Genomic DNA, 17,798 nt, shown 5'->3' with positions numbered 1-17,798 from the left:
CTACTACGGCACCACCTTTGTCTGCAGGTTTGATGGTGAGGTTAGGATTAGTCCGGAGAGAGTGGTGGGCAGTGCGTTCAAAGGGAGTGAGGTTGGAACAGGAGAGAGGAGTGGTGAAGTTGAGACGGTTGATGTCTTGGCGACAGTTGGAGATGAAAAGATCGAGTGCAGGTAGAAGGCCTGGTCCAGGAGAGGAGGAGGGTTGAAGACAGGAGAAGGGGTCATCAACAGGGGGAGGGGAATCCTTGTTAAAGTAGTAGGCTTCATCCATCCAAGTTTCACTCTGCCGTCTCCTCCAGCTGGCTATGACCTCTCGTGATTCTGCCTTCTTCTACTACACAGTGCTTTCACCTTACAAATGTAATCTTCTTCACCTTTCCTGCCTATCCCCTCCCTGCTTCCCCTTCCCCACCCCTTGATCTTTCCTCTAACTGGTTTTTAATCTGACACCTACCAGCCTTCTTCCCACTCTCCCCCCACCTTCTTTATAGTGCCCCTGCCCCCTCCCTCTTCAGTCCTGATGAAGGGTCTCGTCCTGAAACGTTGACTACTCATTTGCACGGATGCTGAGTTCCTCCAGCTTGTTGTACATGTTGATTTTCACTCATGCAGTTTCTTAGCTCTACCCACCACAATTCTACATCTTCTGACCCTACATCACCTCTTTCTAATGATTTGATTTGATTTTTTTACCAGCAGAGCTATGCCACTCTTTCTCCCTACCTGCCTGTCTTAGAGTCATAGAAAAGTACATTACAGAAAGAGACCCTTTGGCCCATCTAGTCCATGCTGGAATCATTTAATCTGCCTACTCCCTTTAACCTGCATCGGGACCATAGCCCTCCATTCCCCTACCATCCATGTACCTATTCAAACTGTGCTTAAATGTTGAAATCAAGCTCGCATGCACCACTTGTCTGGCAGCTCATTCCACACTCTCACAACCCTCTGAGTGAAGAATTTTTCCCTCATGTTCCCCCTAAACTTTTCGCCTTTCACCCATAACTCATGACCTCTAGTTGAAGTGCCCACACCCCCAACCTCAGTGGAAAAAACCTGCTTATGTTTATTTTATGTATACTCCTTCATAATTTTGTATACCTATCAAGTCTCCCTTCAATCTTCTGTATTCTAAGGAATAAACTCCTAACCTTTTCAATCTTTCCTAAAAGTCTTTATGATTCATATGCCCTCTTCTCATTTCTACCATCAGGAAGGAGATACTGAAGCGGGAAGGCACACTCTCAACAATTCAGGAAAAGCATCTTCCCCTCTGCCATCTGATTTCTGAAAGAACATTGAACACATAAACACTACCTCACTACTCTTTTACTTTATATTTTTGCACTCTTTTTAATTTAACTCTTTTATATATTTATACACACACACACACATTCTCTTACTGTAATTCACAGTTTTTTTCCTCCATTGGTATTTACTGCATTATAGTACTGCTGCAAAGTAACACATTTTACGATATATTCCTGTGATACTAAACCTGAGTCTGTTAACTCAGGTCCTCTAGACCCCTTTAGAAGCAATTGTCAGATTCCACTTATACACTAATGACACCTCACTCTGGGTTATCCATCCACTCCTCCGAAGTCTCATACTGGAGAAGCAGAGATAGATATCCCTCACTCAAATATTGGCAAGACCAAATTCAGTTCCCACTATGAACTCTACACCCTGACTTCCAACAGGTTATCTCTTACTTACTGCCTGAGGCTGATCCAGTTCATTTATTGTTTAATTGAGTTTGACCCTGCAGTCAACATCAGACCATATATCCATTACCATAATTACCTACTGTCACCTCCAAAGCATTCCCCATTTCACTCTTTACCACAGCTTTCAAATATGCCTTTTTTAACTCCTAAACTTGACAATATCGGTTCAGACCTGCCAGCTTCCCCTGTTAGTTACCAATATGTCAATGAACCAATTTTAAAACCGATTTCTTTTATAAATCCATTGTTGGCTTTGCACTCCTTTCTCTTTTATTCTCCTCCTGCACCCTTCCAAAGTCTTTGGTGACAGATTTACTTTGAACATGCTCATGATACCTCTTGGGTGTGTTTAACTACAGTGTAAATGCAGGATCTGGTAATGCTATTAGCTGCTGAAAATTGAATTAATTTGTGGCAGGGTTCTGTTTTATTCACTTACTGATAATACTTTCTCTTGGTTGTAGGATGTGATGGTTCACAAGTTTCAGAAGCTAAAGGACCTCATTAACACTGTATGCGCAGGGAAGAACAGGATTATACAGAGCCAACCGCGGCCTCTTGTCCCAGGTCAGTGTGCATTAACATTTCCTTCTTGTCTGTCTTTGCCAAATTAGATAGACCATGGAGAACAAACAAAATCTTACTTATTAATCATCATTCTGTAAATCATGAGAATTTTATTTTTTAATTTGACAAATTAAAAGTCAGTGGTAGGAAGGAAGAAATGAACAAAGTGGTGAGGTTGGGAGATATTTTGTTTTATTTTAATAAAATAAAGCCAAGAAGATGTATTGTAGAGTTATGCTGTATAATATCTCTGAAAAGCTCAAAAATCTTTCATCTGCAATGCAGATTATCAATATTGTTAGGCAGGGAAATAGGTACCCATTTTATACACAGAGAAATTCCAGGAATATTGTTAAGATGGCATTTAAAGGACTGTATGGCATCCTGACATTGGTTCGTAGAGCAATGAAAACCAGATACCAAGAGAACCTCTGATTGTTCTTTCATATTTTCGGAACCCATTGAACCAGATATATCTCATTTAGTACCCCTGCTGTGCCTCGATGTTGTACTGAAGTCATGATGATTCAGTTTGCAGAAGGAGAACTGTTGGGTTTGGACAGGATCAATGAAATGTTTCTGCAGTCAAAGCAGAATACTTTTAGTAAAAAGTTTGCAATGAAGTGAATTGGATTTTCAGTTAAACATCTTTAATGTGACTTTCACACTGGTATTATATTATACACTGGTCTTAGTTTATTATTGTTATTTGTATGACGACACAATGAAAAGCTGGTCTTGGTTCATACACTTCAAGTCAAGTCACTTTTTATTGTCATTTCAACTATAAACCACAGTAAAAACGAAACAATGTTCGTCCAGGACCATGGTGCTACATGAAACAGTACAAAAACTACACTGAACTATGTAAAAACAACACAGCAAAAACTATACTAGACTACAGACCTACCCAGGACTGCATAAAGTACACAAAACAGTGCAGGCATTACAATAAATAATAAACAAGAGAATAGGAACAGTAAAGGGCAGTAAGTTGGTGTCAGTCCAGGCTCTAGGTATGGAGGCATCTGATGGCTTGGGGGAAGAAACTGTTACATAGTCTGGTTGTGAGAGCCCGAATGTTTCGGTGCCTTTTCCCAGATGGCAGGAGGGAGAAGAGTTTGTATGAGGGGTGCGTGGGGTCCTTCATAATGCTGTTTGCTTTGCGGATGCAGCGTGTAGTGTAAATCATTACACAGTGCATTGAGCTAGAACAAGGTAAAACAGTAACAATGATAGTACACAAAAAGCACAGTGAAGTTAAATGATGAGTGCAAGATTGGAAGGTCAAGAGTCCATCTTGTCGTGTAAGAGGTCCGTTTAAGAGTCTTATAACAGTGGAATAGATGCGGTCGTCGGGCCTGGTGGTACGTGCTTTCAGGCTTTTATACCCTCTGCCCAATGGGAGAAGGAAGAAGAAAGAATGTCGGGTGTGAATGCTTTACTTGAGGCAATGGAAAAGTAAAGACACTTTGACTTCAAATATTGAAGCTAGTTTTGAACACTAAACTGTAACAAGAGCATCAGAGCTTCAAGAGTAAATAGAGAACACTATAATTGTATGCTCTTATTCTCAGAGACTCAGGTTAAAGAGGAGGAAGTATTTTCCCTATGTGCTGCAGTGAAGCACATACTCATCCTTAATGGGATCGAGATAACCAAATTCAATCCCAGCTTTGAACTGAAATGCTGATCGCAGCCAAAAAAATGGCTTGTGAGCTTACTCAATGAACTGGGCGGAACAGCAGTTTGGCACAAGCTATATGGCCAAAACGTCTGCCTCTGTGCTGATATACTCTGTCAGTCGATCTCAACATAGGCCATATGGCCCCCCCAGGATTTCATAGGGGTATCAAGTAAAAAGGAGTTTCTGAATGGACCACGGTAAGTTTACTGTTCAATGAAGTATTACTAAAATACATAAACAAAAAAAATATATGTAATTTAATTGGAACCCTGAATGGAGTGAATGGGAAAATATGCTAGATGATGTAAATAAGGTAGCAAAACAATTTAGCCTTTGTGTAAAGGGGGAGAGGGAGCTGCAACATGTCTGATCTCTGGTCCTCTTTGACCACACACAAATCACCCATCACAGAGCTAAATGAAAGTCAGAAGTGGGTCATGAGCAGATTAGGTTGAAAACCACTGCTCTATGATGCTAAATAGGATTCACCTCTGCATTGATCACTTGATGGTGCTTACACCCAGTGCCCACATTTGAGTAAAATAACAACAGGGGCTTAATACCATAAAACCGTAAGACACAGGAGCAGAATTAGGCCATTCAGCCCATTTGGTCTGCTCTGTCATTCAACCATAACTGATTTATTATCCCTCTCAACCTCATTCTCCTACCTCTGCTCATAACCTTTGATGCCTTTACTAATCATGCAACTATCAAACTCTGCTTTAAATGTACCCAGTGATTTGGCCTCCACAGCTGTCTGTGGTAATGAATTCCATCGATTCATGACCCTCTAGCTACAGAAATTCCTCCTCATCTCTGTTCTAAAAGGGCTTCCGCTAATTCTGAGGCTGTGCCCTCTGGTCCTAGATTCCCCACATCTACTCTATCTAGGTCTTTAAATATTCAATAGGTTTTAATAAGATCCCACCCCCCCCCCCAATCTCCCAATCTCTTCTAACTCCAGCGAGTACTGGCCCAGAGTCATCAAAATACTCCTTTCATTCAGTGGATCTTTCATATGTTTCATAGGAAGAGGAATGTCTGACTTCCATGGTAGGGGCAGCCATCACACTTCCCAGGGTGCACACTTCTCCCATCGCCCATGGTATCAGGGACAACATCCACAGCCTCGTTGGACCAACTCAGCTCAAAGAGGTAAGCTACAGGATGTTTATATAACCATGTTCCACTTAATGGACACAAGATTCTGCATTAGGAAAATCCAGAGCAACACAGACAAAATGATGGAAGAACTCGGTAAGTCAGGCAGCATCTTTGGAGGGAAATAAACAGATGACATTTCGGGTTGAGACCTTTTATGGAAAGGAAGGCGGAAGCAGCCAAAATAAGATGAGGAGGAGGGGAAGGAGTACAAGCGGGCAGATGATAGATGAGACTAGGTGAAGGGAAAAGTGGCTGGGGGAGGGGGCGATGGTATGAGAAAATGGAAGTAGGTAAAAGAAGCCCCTCCCTCCTCCACCCAACTACCTTCCCTCTTACCTGGAAACCCAAAAGATCATCAGTGTGTGTCAATGGATTATTTTTTTTCCCCTTGCAGTTTGTGCATGCTCACATCTAAGCAATTTAGCTAGAAATTAGCAAAACAAGGACAGAAATCTCAAGTACGTGCTATGGTTGGCTGAAGTTCAAATTTTTGAATGCGTTACAGCTTACCAGCATGGAGATATTGTAAGCTTCCCATTCCTTGTCACACTGGAATTGTCTCATCAGTTAAATTATCGATAGATAGATTCATTTGTGGCAAAGAGAGGAAAACTCAACACCTGGTGATGTACAGTAGATTCCAGTTAATTGGCCATTTTGTTAATCAGGGTAACTGCTTATTTGGGATAACTGTTAAAGAACAAAATCTAATCGAAAAAATTAGTTGGGATTCTCTTCATTTATTTGGCACACTATGCCGCTTAATTGGAACAGGAGAATAATGCCGAACAGTTTCTAGCTAGCATCATGTGCATTTGCGTGGCTGGTAAACACAACACTGTGCTTCGAGTGAATAGTTTTTAAATAGAGTCAGTGACGTGTGTTACATTAAACAAATAGAGATTTTTGTCACTGATGGTTGGTGAGAAATGAACAGTAAGACAATTTACAATTGTTTTGCTTGCTGCAGTTTCAAGCATTCAGGCTTGGAGATGCCAGAAATGACCAAGAGTGAAAATGAAACAATTTCACTACATCAGAGAGTTAGATACTACAGAGAATTTGAAGATACCAACAATGAAAATGAAGATTTGGAGGATGCAGTTGTCAATAGCATGGTATGAAGGCAGTCCATTATTGGCACTAGGTGTGTGCCCAGATTTTGTTCATTTACCATCAAGAGAATGCAACGCAAATGAATTCCTCTGTCTGTCGTGGCCTAATGGACAAGGCATCAGACTAGTAACCTGAAGGTCACTGGTTTGAGCCTCAGCTGAGGCAGTGTGTTTGTGTCCTTGAGCAAGGCACTTGTTCTGTGACGTCACCGGTGCCAAGCTGCATGGGTCCTAGTGCCTTTCCCTTGGACAACATCGGTGGCGTGGAGAGGGGAAGGCCTGCAGCTTGGGCAACTGCCAGTCTCCCATACAACCCTGCCCAGGCCTGCGCCCTAGAAACTCCAGGCGCAGATCCATGGTCTCTCGAGACCGACGAATGCCACCAATACCAAGTATTAGGAACTAATACCTGTACACAATTTTATAATACTGCAGTAGTATTGATAGTATTCTAATTTGTTTTGAATTTCATTTAAATTTATAATTTGTTACTCAGTTTATCTTTTTTTTATACTTTTTTAACTATTTCTATGAGTTCACGAAAGGGGTCACGAGTTTCATCCGGAAATGCATTTCATCCGGAAGTTATCACCCAGAAATTGGTCAGGGTCTTTCCAAACCAGAAACCCTGGATCAACAGTTCCATGCGAGCAGCACTTACCACGTGAGATAGAGCTTACGCTGCCGGTAATCAGCAAGAGCTCAAGTGCAGCCACGAATTGCGCAAAGTCATCAAGGCAGTGAAACAACAATACAGAGACAAGATTCAGACTCAACTTTCCACCAACAGCACACGCAGCTTATGACAAGATCTGCACTCCATCGCAGATTTCAAAGCCAAACACAGTGGAGATTCCAACATCGATGTCTCTCTCCTAAACGAGCTAAGTTTTTTTTTACATCCAATTCAGTGTCGCCAATACTGAGCCCCTGAGGAGTCCTGCAGGTGATGCAACCGGCAGCTCAGTCATCTCTGAGGCCAAAGTACGCAGGTGTTTCCAACAGGTGGACAGCTGCATGGCTGTGGGAACGGACGGCATCCAAGGGTGGTACTCAGGATGTGTGCAGCACAACTAGCCGGTGTGTTTACAGACACTTTTAATCTCTCCCTCTCCCAGTGTAGAGTGCCCTCCTCCTTCAAAGCATCCACCGTCGTCCCTGTACCTAAAAAGACCAAGATAACATGTCTGAACGACAGGCGTCCTGTGGCATTCACCTGAATAATAAGCAAATGCTTTGAAAGGCTGGTCAGGGACTACATCTGCAGCATGCTGCCACCCGCACTAGACCCCTTACAGTTCACCTACCGACACAACTGATCAACAGACGATGCAATAGCCACAGCTCTAAACACCATCCTTACACATCTGAGGGTGCTTATGAAAGAATGCTATTCTTGGACTACAGTTCAGCATTCAACACCATAATTCCCTCCAGGCTTGACAAGAAACTCAGAGACCTCGGCCTTGTAGCTGGATCCTGGATTTCCTGTCAGTTCGCCAGCAAGTGGTAAGAGTGAGCTCCCTCACCTCCGCCCTTCTGACCCTCAACACAAGTGCCCCTCAGGGCTGTGTACTAAACCTCTTCCTGTACTCTCTGTGTACCTATAACTGTCTCCACCTGCTGCTCTGCTAATTAAATTTGCTGATGACACTACATTGATTGGCCTAATCTCAAACAATAATGGGGCAGCCTACAGAGAGGAAGTCATCACCCTGACACAGTGGTGTCAAGAAAACAACCTCTCCCTCAATGTCACAAAAACAAAGGAGCTGATTGTGGACTACAGGAGGAATGGAGATGGACTAACCCCTATAGACATCAATGGATCTGGGGTTGAGAGGGTGAACAGTTTTAAGTTCCTTGGCATAAACATCACCGAGGATCTCACATGGTCTGTACATACCGGCTGTGTGGTGAAAAGGGCCCAACAGCGCCTCCTTCACCTTCGATGGTTGAAGAAGTTTGGTATGGCCTATCAAATCCTAAGAACTTTTTACAGGGGCACAATTGAGAGTATTCTGACTGGCTGCATTACCGCCTGATATGGGAACTGTACTTCCCTCAATCACAGGACACTGCAGAGAGTGGTGCGGACAGCCCAGCTCATCTGTGGATGTGAACTTCCCACTATTCAAGACATTTACAGAGACCGGTGTGTAAAAAGTGCCTGAAGGATTATAGGGAACCCGAGTCACCTCAACCACAAACTGTTCCAGCAGCTATCATCTGAGAAGCGGTACCGCAGCATAAAAGCCAGGACCAACAGGCTCCAGGACAGCTTCTTCCATCAGGCCATCAGACTGCTTAATTCATGCTGACACAACTGCTTTTCTATGTTATATTGACTATCCTGTTGTACATAATCTTTATTATAAATTACTATAATTGCACATTTCACATTTAGACGGAGATGTAACGTAAAGATATTTACTCCCCATGTGTATGAAGGATGTAAGTAATATTGTCAATTCAATGAAACTTCAGCTAATTCTCCAGCAGTCACTTAATTGGGCCAAACTGGTCCTGATGTGTCCCAATTAACCGGAATCCACTGTACTTTTATCTTCCTAGTTCTGAAAAATGAACCAGGCCAATTGTTCGGTGATCAGTGATACCCAGGAAGCATGGCAGGGGCAGGGACAGGGAAATAGATTTGTCTTACATCTTTCTCACACCTTTTATAAAATCAAGTTTAAATTTGTTATCATTCAACCATACACATACATACAGCTAAATAAAATATTATTCAAAAAGGATCATGTGCTTTCCCTGCGTATGTGATGAATAAACTCTTTTCGGGCTTCCAGCTGGGTACAGGTATCGATTTTAACGAACGTTTTGACTGCCATCTTCATCAGGGATAATGCCCGGGCATGTCTAGTCCAGTGGTATTTATACCCCACTTTGTCTGTCTCTCCTGTTTGGTTAGCCCTCATCCAATCAGGTTTCCACCTTGCTTACGATCAAATTCCAGTTCTGACTTAGAACAAGACCTTCATCTTTGTTAAAATTCTTCTTTATTTCAATAGCTTCCTTCACCAGGTGCAGCACAGTAGTTTTGTGCCGTCAAAGTCAATCTTACAGCCATTGCAAATTTTTCCGGGTAACCAAGACAGATACACCTCCTATGTTCTTTGATGTGAGTTTCCCCTGTGCATCTCGTCTGCCCGAAATACTACTCATGGCCTCCGGGCACTCCAACAGTTCCACAACCACCTGAACAGCATACATTCAAACATTCAACTTCTGATGGAGATGGAGAAGGACGGTTGCCTCTCATTCTTGGACGTTCTCGGACGAAAACTGGATGCTAGCCTCAGACATGGCGTCTATCGGAAACCCACTCACGGAGACTTCTACCTCAGCAATAACAGCCACCGTTATGCCTCCCAATGTAGAGTGGTTCTCTCTACTCAAGACTAACAGTGCAAAAACTATTTTGGACCTGGAGAGTCTCCACAAGAAGATAAGATGATTACACACTATGTTCCTAAAGAATGGTGAAGGAAATCAATAGGGCCCTTAAAAGAGCTGAGAGAAGAGCCAGGAAACCTAACAACGAGGAGGAACCTGTCACTACTGCCTGTTTTCCCTATTTGCCACAGTTTCTGAAAGGATCGCCAGGATCTTGAAGAAATACCAGATTAATACCATCCACAAACCCATAAAGTAAAGAAGTTCAAATCACAACTTATGGGTCAAAGATTACCTGGGGCTCAATGGCTGGCGTTTATAGGATTCCCTGTGAATATGGAGTAGCGTCTTTCGGCCAGATGGAGCACATGGTGGAAACCCATATCATGAAGCATGGGAGGTGTATCCGTTTGGGTTACCTGGAGGAACTGGTGGAAGCAGAACGCAATGGCCGAAGGATTGACTTCGACAGCACAAAACTAGTGGAGAAGAATTTTAACAAAGATGAAGGTCTCGCTTTAAGTAAGAACTGGAATTCAATTGTAAGCAGGGTGGGACAGCAGAAATCCGATTGGATGAGGACTAACCAATCAGGAAGGACGGATGATGGAGTATAAATACCTCCAGACTAGACTTGCCCAGGCATCATCCCTGATGAAGATGGCAATTTGTCATTGAAATGTTGGTTAAAATCAATACCTGTACCTGGCTGGAAGCCTGAGAAGAGTTTAAAAATTGTTCCTCTCAGGACAAGATGTAAAACACTGTACATGCAATCACACACATCATGCGTAGTTAAGATCCAGCACAGACAGTCATATATTAGCACCCAAAGTGCTTGATCGTTTATAAGGTTCTTTTGATGTGTGGTCATTGTAAGGAAGAAAGGTGGTAGCCAAAATGCACAGAGCTTCAACAGCAGCTTTATGGCAATGATTTCAGTGGATACAGATATCATAGGTGATGTGCATTTGGGGTTATGAGCACGCGTAATGCCATAGAACTGGTGAGTGTGGTATTCGACTGGTAGTATATTAAACCAACTAGGCTAAGTTTTGTTTGAATATTTCAGTTAGTTGCTACATGTCTGTGATGCTGATGCAAATAACATTTGTCATTGCACCTATGTATGCATGTACATATGACAAACTAGCAGTCAAAAATTACAGAAAAAATACAGAAATTTGGCAGCTTTTCAACTTCTTGCTGATTATTCTGGAATATGCTTTATGTGTGATCTAAACAGAATTTCATATCTCCTTTAATTTGTTTCATTTATTTATAACACCGTGGAGAAGATGTTATACTGTCTGCAACAGGAGGTGTCTCCTTTTCTAAGCTGTAAAGCAACAGGCTTTATGAAGTGATAGAAGTTTGCAGTAAAAACAATAAGGTACAGAAAATATTCAAGCTTTCAATTTTGTCAGTGGGGAATGAAATCTTCTGATGAAAAATGAAACTAAATTCTAGTTCTACTGTCTCCACTGATCATTTCCAGCATTTTCTGATGTTAAGTCTATACAATTAATTTCATTAGGTTTGATTTTTAATTACCTTGGCTGTGGCTATTATAGTTTCTTCTCAAATGGTGGTAGTTTTTAAGCCTGCATATTCCCATGCTTTTTGTGACATACATTTTTATATCAGGCATTTGTTTTAGTCAATACCCATGCTCTTTTGTGATATACAAATACATTTTTCCTTCAGGGTTTTGTGTTATGCTTAATTTTTCAATAAACCTTGTTAACTTTCCAGTTTAACAGCTGCTGCTGAAGATGTGTAACAGCTTACTGGTAAATCATAAAGGAAGAGTTTCAACTACAAACATTCCTTGTAACAACTTTTCTGAAGCAAATTGTGGTGAACTATTGCCACAGACAGTGAAGAGGGGATGGGTAGTGTTGGGGCATTGTGAGTCACAACACGTTCGAGCCGGGGTTGCGGACGGAGTTTGTACCACTGTCGGAGATGGAATGAGCAATTTGGAGAGAATTCAATGCAGAAGAGTTTGGGTGCCCATGTACATAACTTGGGTGTAAGGTTGGATCGCTCCAAGTGTTGAGCCAATTTGGTGAGATTGAGAACAGCTTTGGGCTGGCAGCCCAGGTTTGTTGGTGTGGTTGGATCCAGATTCTGAAGCATGGCACTACCTAGTGCTTGGATGATTTAACTGGCGGTTCAGATAGACTGAGGCCCACGTGTCAAGTACAGAGGCAAGAGTCAGGCTGATTTCACTGGCTTTCCCGTGAATGTTTATTCCTTTCTCCGCAGCACCGAGGCTGTAAACTGATCCGGCTGCTTTGCATTTTTGCCCCAGGGTGTGATGAACTGGGGACCCAGGCTTGGGCCTACTCTGGCTGCTTTCCCCGCACAGTGGTTTTTGTCTTTTTTTGTTCAGATTTCTTGCTTTGTGGCTGCCTGTAGTAAACAAATTTCAAGGTGTATAATTCTTTGATAATAAAATGTGCTATGAATATTTGAAAATTTTCTGAATAAATTAGTTTAGGAAAGTGGTTTTCAGTTCCCAAGAACTCCAGTATCCTATGAAGTAACATTACTTGTGATTCATTTACTTTTGATGTCCTACATTCTGAAGTATTTTTATCTTCATTTCCATCTAAATTTTTAATCAAATTTTTAAAAAGTCAACAGAACGTATCAACAAAGTACCAGCAAAGGAATTGTAGTTGATCACAATACTGGTGTGTGTTTAAGTGGAAAGGATTTCAAAGCTTCCTTAGCTCTTCTGTGTATTTTATTTATACTTTCATAAAATGTATTTTATTTATAATATACGCAGGGAGTACAGTCTGTGTAGGTCTTTGTATCCTCAAATTAATTCATTCTGTAAAAGTACATCAATGCTGTTCATTATTGAGTTCACTTATTGTGTAACCTTCTTCATTATTTCAGGTAGAAGACCTCAAGTTCGGCCAGGGTTCTGCCACAGGAGACCACTGTAGTGAGTGTGAAGAATTATTGTATCTTGTCTCTCTTTGTATCTTTGTATTAAGTTACAAGTATAAAATCTACTCAATTTCTTCTTTAACTTCAGCAGTTACAGCACTTTTCCAATTTACCTCCTCCCTTTCCACTCACTTCCACAGGAAGCAGCAATTTACTCGTTTGGGGGTGAAGATGTTATCTCCTCCACCTCAGAGAGACCAAACTTTGTTGAAGGCTCCTGGACCTGATATTTTAACTTTTTCACTTTCCACAGACACTAACTAGCCTTCTAAGCATTTTCTGTTTTCAGACCGAATGGTTGCTTGGTGAAACATCACCTTTCACTCCTCAGGCTTACAGCAACTTTGTATTTCTGTCACATTCCCAATCTGACCCCTCCATCTTCAGCCAGTAAATCTGTACTATAAATCACAATGAAACCTACAGTAATACACCTCATACACAAGGAAATCAGAGAAAGAATAGGCAATCAGACCCATCAAGTTTATCCCCCCCCTCTCCCCACCACCATTTAAAATGATCATAATTGATCTTTACTAGCCTTCTCTTCTGTGGCATTTCTTCATTTCCCAGTCTATCAAATATTTATCCACCTTCACTTCAAATGCCTATCATGATCCAGGGAAGATATTCCAGAGACACATTCTTCTGATTAGCCACATTAAGCCTGGTCTCAATGCTGTTCAAGAATTTCAGATAATTAGTTTACATTTTCATCTCCTCCAAATATTTGTCCTATTTCCGCCTTTATCATTTAATTTCACTTACTCAATGTAACACCAACTTCTGTTTTGTTCTTTTAATCTGTCTAAGTCCTTCTGCAGGCTCCCTGTTTCCTCAACACTACTCGCCCCTACACCTGTCTTTGTATTGTCCACAAACCTGGCCACAAAACCATCAATTCCATTACACAAGTTATTGACATATGATGTGAAAAGAAGTGGTCCCAACACTGACCCCAGCAGAATACCACCAGCAGCCAACCAGAAAGTGCTCTCTTTATTCCCACTTGACAGCAACAGACATCCTGCCAATCTCCTATCCATACTAGTAGTTTTCCATGGGCTCTTTTTTAAGCAGACTCTTGTCTGATATTTTGTCAAAAGTCTTCTAAAAATCCAAGTAAACAACATGCACTGAATCTCCTTTGGTTATCCTGCCTGTTATTTCCTCAAGTAACTCAGAATTCAAAAGTTCAAAGCACATTTGTTATCGATGTATGTTTACTTTATACATTGAGATTTGTCTCCTTAAAGACAAAATCAAAGAAACCCAAGAACCTATTAAAACAAAAGAAGACTATCAAATACCCAATGTGCAGAAAACAACAATGTCTAAACAAAAAGAACAAGCAAATAATACTCACGAAAGAGAGTCCACAGGCATGAGCCACAGTCACAGTCGTTAGGTGCAGGCTGCAGCCTCAGTTCAGCACCGAGATGAGTAAAACATCATGAGCAAGAGGCCCATTCCTCTACTTTGGCCCAACACCCTGATAGATCTGTCAGGCAAGATTTTTCCTTGAGAGAACCATGATGACTTCAGCCTATTTTATCATGTGCTTCCAAGTACCCTGAAACTTGATCCTTAAAGGTGGAAATGTGATCATAATTCTATCTCCTTTACCGTAGTATTGAAGGGGGATAGGAACAGAGAAGTTAGGAAAGTGTTTAATTGCAGTAAGGGGAAGTATGAAGCTAACAGGCAGGAACTTGGAGGCATAAATTTGGAACAGATGTTCTCAGGGAAATGTACAGAAGAAATGTGGCAAATATTCAGGGGATATTTGCATGGAGTTCTACATAGGTATATTCCAATGTGACAGGGAAAGGATGGTAGGATACAGGAACCGTGGTTTACAAAGGCTGTTGTAAATCTAGTCAAGAAGAAAAGAAGAGCTTACGAATGGTTCAAAAAACTAGATAATGATAAAGATCTAGAAGATTATAAGGCCAGCAGGAAGGAGTTTAAGAATGAAATTAGAAGAGCCAGAAGGGGTCATGAGAAGGCCTTGGTGGACAGGATTAAGGAAAACCCCAAGGCATTCTGCAAGTATGTGAAGAGCAAGAGGATAAGGCGTGAGAGAATAGGACCAATCAAGTGTGACAGTGGAAAAGTGTGTATGGAACTGGAGGAGGTAGCAGAGGTTCTTAATGAGTACTTTGCTTCAGTATTCACTACAGAAAAAGATCTCTGCAATTGTAAGGATAACTTAAGTGGACTGAAAAGCTCGAGTATGTAAATATTAAGAAAGAAGATGTGCTAGAGCTTTTGGACAAGTTGGATAAGTCACCAGGACCAGATGAAATGTACCTCAGGCTACTGTGGGAGGCAAGGGAGGAGATTGCTGAGCCTCTGGCAATGATCTTTGCATTGTCAATGGGGATGAGAGAGGTTCTGGACAATTGGAGGGTTGCAGATGTTGTTCCCTTATTCAAGAAAGGGAGTAGGGAAAGTTATAGACCGGTGAGTCTTACTTCAGTGGTTGGTTAGTTGATGGAGAAGATCCTGAGAGGCAGGATTTATGAACATTTGGAGAGGCATAATATGATTAGGAATAGTCAGCATAGATTTGTCAAAAGCAGGTCATGCCTTACGAGCCTGATTGAATTTTTTTAGGATGTGACTCAACAAATTGATGAAGGTAGAGCAGTACATAGAACATAGAATAGTACAGCACATTACAGGCCCTTCAGCCCACAATGTTGTGCTGACTCTCAAACCCTGCCTCCCATATAAACCCCCACCTTAAATTCCTCCATATACCTGTCTAGTAGTCTCTTAAACTTCACTAGTGTATCTGCCTCCACAGCTGACTCAGGCAGTGCATTCCATGCACCAACCACTCTCTGAATGAAAAACCTTCCTCCAATATCCCCCTTGAACTTCCCTCCCCTTACCTTAAAGCCATGTCCTCTTGCAGTGGTGCCCTGGAGAAGAGGCGCTGGCTGTCCACTCTGTCTATTCCTCTTAATATCTTGTGCACCTCTATCATGTCTCCTCTCATCCTCCTTCTCTCCAAAGAGTAAAGTCCTAGCTCCCTTAATCTCTGATCATAATCCATATTCTCTAAACCAGGCAGTAGATGTAGTGTATATGGATTTCAGCAAGGCATTTGTCAAGGTACCCCATTCAAGGCTTATTGAGAAAGTAAGGAGGCATGGGATCCAAGATGACATTGCTTTGTGGATCCAGAATTGGCTCACCCACAGAAGGCAAAGAGTGGTTGCAGATGGGTCATTTTCTTGATGGAGGCTGGTGGCCAGTGGTCTGCCTCAGGGATCCGTTCTGTGACCCCCTACACTTCGTGATTTTTATAAATGACCTGGATAAGAAGTGGAGGGATGGATTAGTAAATTTGCTGATGACACAACTGTTGGGGATTTTGTGGATAACGTGGAGGGCTGGCAGAGATGCAAAACTGGGCTGAGAAGTGGTAGATAGAGTTCAACCCAGATAAGTGTGAGGTGGTTCATTTTGGTAGGTAAAATATGATGGCAGACTATAGTAATGGTAAGTCTCTTGGCAGCGTGAAGGATCAAAGGGATCTTGGGGTCCGAGTCCATAGGACACTCAAAGCTGCTGCGCAGGTTGACTCTCTGGTTAAGAAAGCATGCGGTGCATTGGCCTTCATAATTCGTGGGAAAGAGTTTAGGAGCCGAGAGGTAATGTTACAGCTATATAGGACCCTGGTCAGACCCTACTTGGAGTAATGTGTTCAGTTCTGGTCGTCTCAATATAGGAAGGACGTGGAAACCATTGAAAGGGTGCAGAAGAGATTTAGAAGGACGTTGCCTGGATTGGGGAGCATGCCTTGAGTGAACTCGGCCTTTTTTCCTTGGAGCTACGGATGATGAGAGGTGACCTGATAGAGGTGTATAAGAGGATGAGAGGCATTGATCGTGTGGATAGTCAGAGGCTTTTTCCCAGGGCTGTAATGGCTAGCATGAGAGGGCAGAGGTTTAAGGTGCTGGGGGAGTAGGTACAGAGGAGATGTCAGGGTTAAGTTTTTTATGCAGAGAGTGGTGAGTGCGTGGAATGGGCTGCCATCGACGGTGGTGGAGGCGGAAATGAAAGGCTCACAGAAACATAGAAAACCTACAGCACAATACAGACCCTTTGGCCCACAAAGTTGTGCCGAACATGTCCCTACCTTAGAAATTACTAGCTTATCTATAGCCCTCTATTTTGCTAAGCTCCATGTACCTATCCAAAAGCCTCTTAAAAAACCCTATCATATCCGCCTCATCAGTCGTGGAATTGAATTTAGGAGCGGAGAGGTAATGTTGCAGCTATGTAGGACCCTGGTCAGACCCCGCTTGGAGTACTGTACTCAATTCTGGTCACCTCACTACAAGAAGGATGTGGAAGACATAGAAAGGGTGCAGAGAATTCAGTTGATGAATGACTTTAAAGAGCTAACAAAGTATATTTTTAAGGGTGGGGCAGGATATGGACTTCATCAATGCCTTTGATAAGGTCCCACAAGGGAGACAGGTTCAAAAGGTTAGGCCAGATGCCTTCTTAACCACAAAGTCAACCTGCGCAGCAGCTTTGAGTGTCCTATGGACTCGGACCCCAAGATCCCTCTGATCCTCCACACTGCCAAGAGTCTTACCATTAATACTATATTCTGCCATCATATTTGACCTCCCAAAATGAACCACTTCACACTTAGCTGGATTGAATTCTATCTGCCACTTCTTCTCAGCCTAGTTTTGCATCCTATCAATGTCCCACTGTAACCTCTGACAGACCTCCACACTATCCACAACACGTCCAACCTTTGTGTCATCAACAAACTTACTAACACATCTCTCCATTTACTCATCCAGGTCATTTATAAAAATCACGTAGAGTAAGGGTCCCAGAACAGATGTCTGAGGCACACCACTGGTCATCAATCTCCATGCAGAATATGACCTATCTACAACCACTCTTTGCCTTCTGTGGGCAAGCCAGTTCTGGATCCACAAAGCAATGTCATCTTGGATCCCATGCCTCCTTACTTTATCCACAGTATACAGAATAAGCCTTGTATGGGGTACCTTATCAAATGCCTTGATGAAATCTATATACACTACATCTACAGCTCTTCCTTCATCAATGTGTTTAGTCACATCCTCAAAAAATTCAGTCAGGCTCGTA

The 17,798-nt window shown here is 42.2% G+C and overlaps 1 protein-coding gene across 10 annotated transcripts in view; it reads left to right on the top strand.

The window, feature by feature from the left end:
* fam120b (family with sequence similarity 120 member B) overlaps nt 1–17,798 on the top strand; it is a 199,709-nt gene that overhangs the window by 151,916 nt on the left and 29,995 nt on the right. For 2 of the 10 annotated variants that reach the window (XM_059986518.1, XM_059986516.1), the window contains exons 8-11: nt 2,195–2,297; nt 5,017–5,142; nt 12,597–12,645; nt 12,791–16,123. In XM_059986518.1, coding sequence (XP_059842501.1) covers nt 2,195–2,297; nt 5,017–5,142; nt 12,597–12,645; nt 12,791 — 279 coding nt within the window. In that variant the 3' untranslated portion in view covers nt 12,792–16,123. Of the gene's footprint in view, nt 1–2,194; nt 2,298–5,016; nt 5,143–6,121; nt 6,270–10,981; nt 11,077–12,596; nt 16,139–17,798 lie in introns of those variants that run through there. The other 8 variants (XM_059986517.1, XM_059986521.1, XR_009515200.1 and 5 more) reach the window with 7 other exon arrangements.

This window comes from Hypanus sabinus, chromosome 12 (assembly GCF_030144855.1).
Source record: "Hypanus sabinus isolate sHypSab1 chromosome 12, sHypSab1.hap1, whole genome shotgun sequence".
NCBI lineage: Eukaryota > Metazoa > Chordata > Chondrichthyes > Myliobatiformes > Dasyatidae > Hypanus > Hypanus sabinus.
Note: the sequence above shows the minus strand (reverse complement) of the source record. Positions and strands in the feature narration are given on the sequence as shown.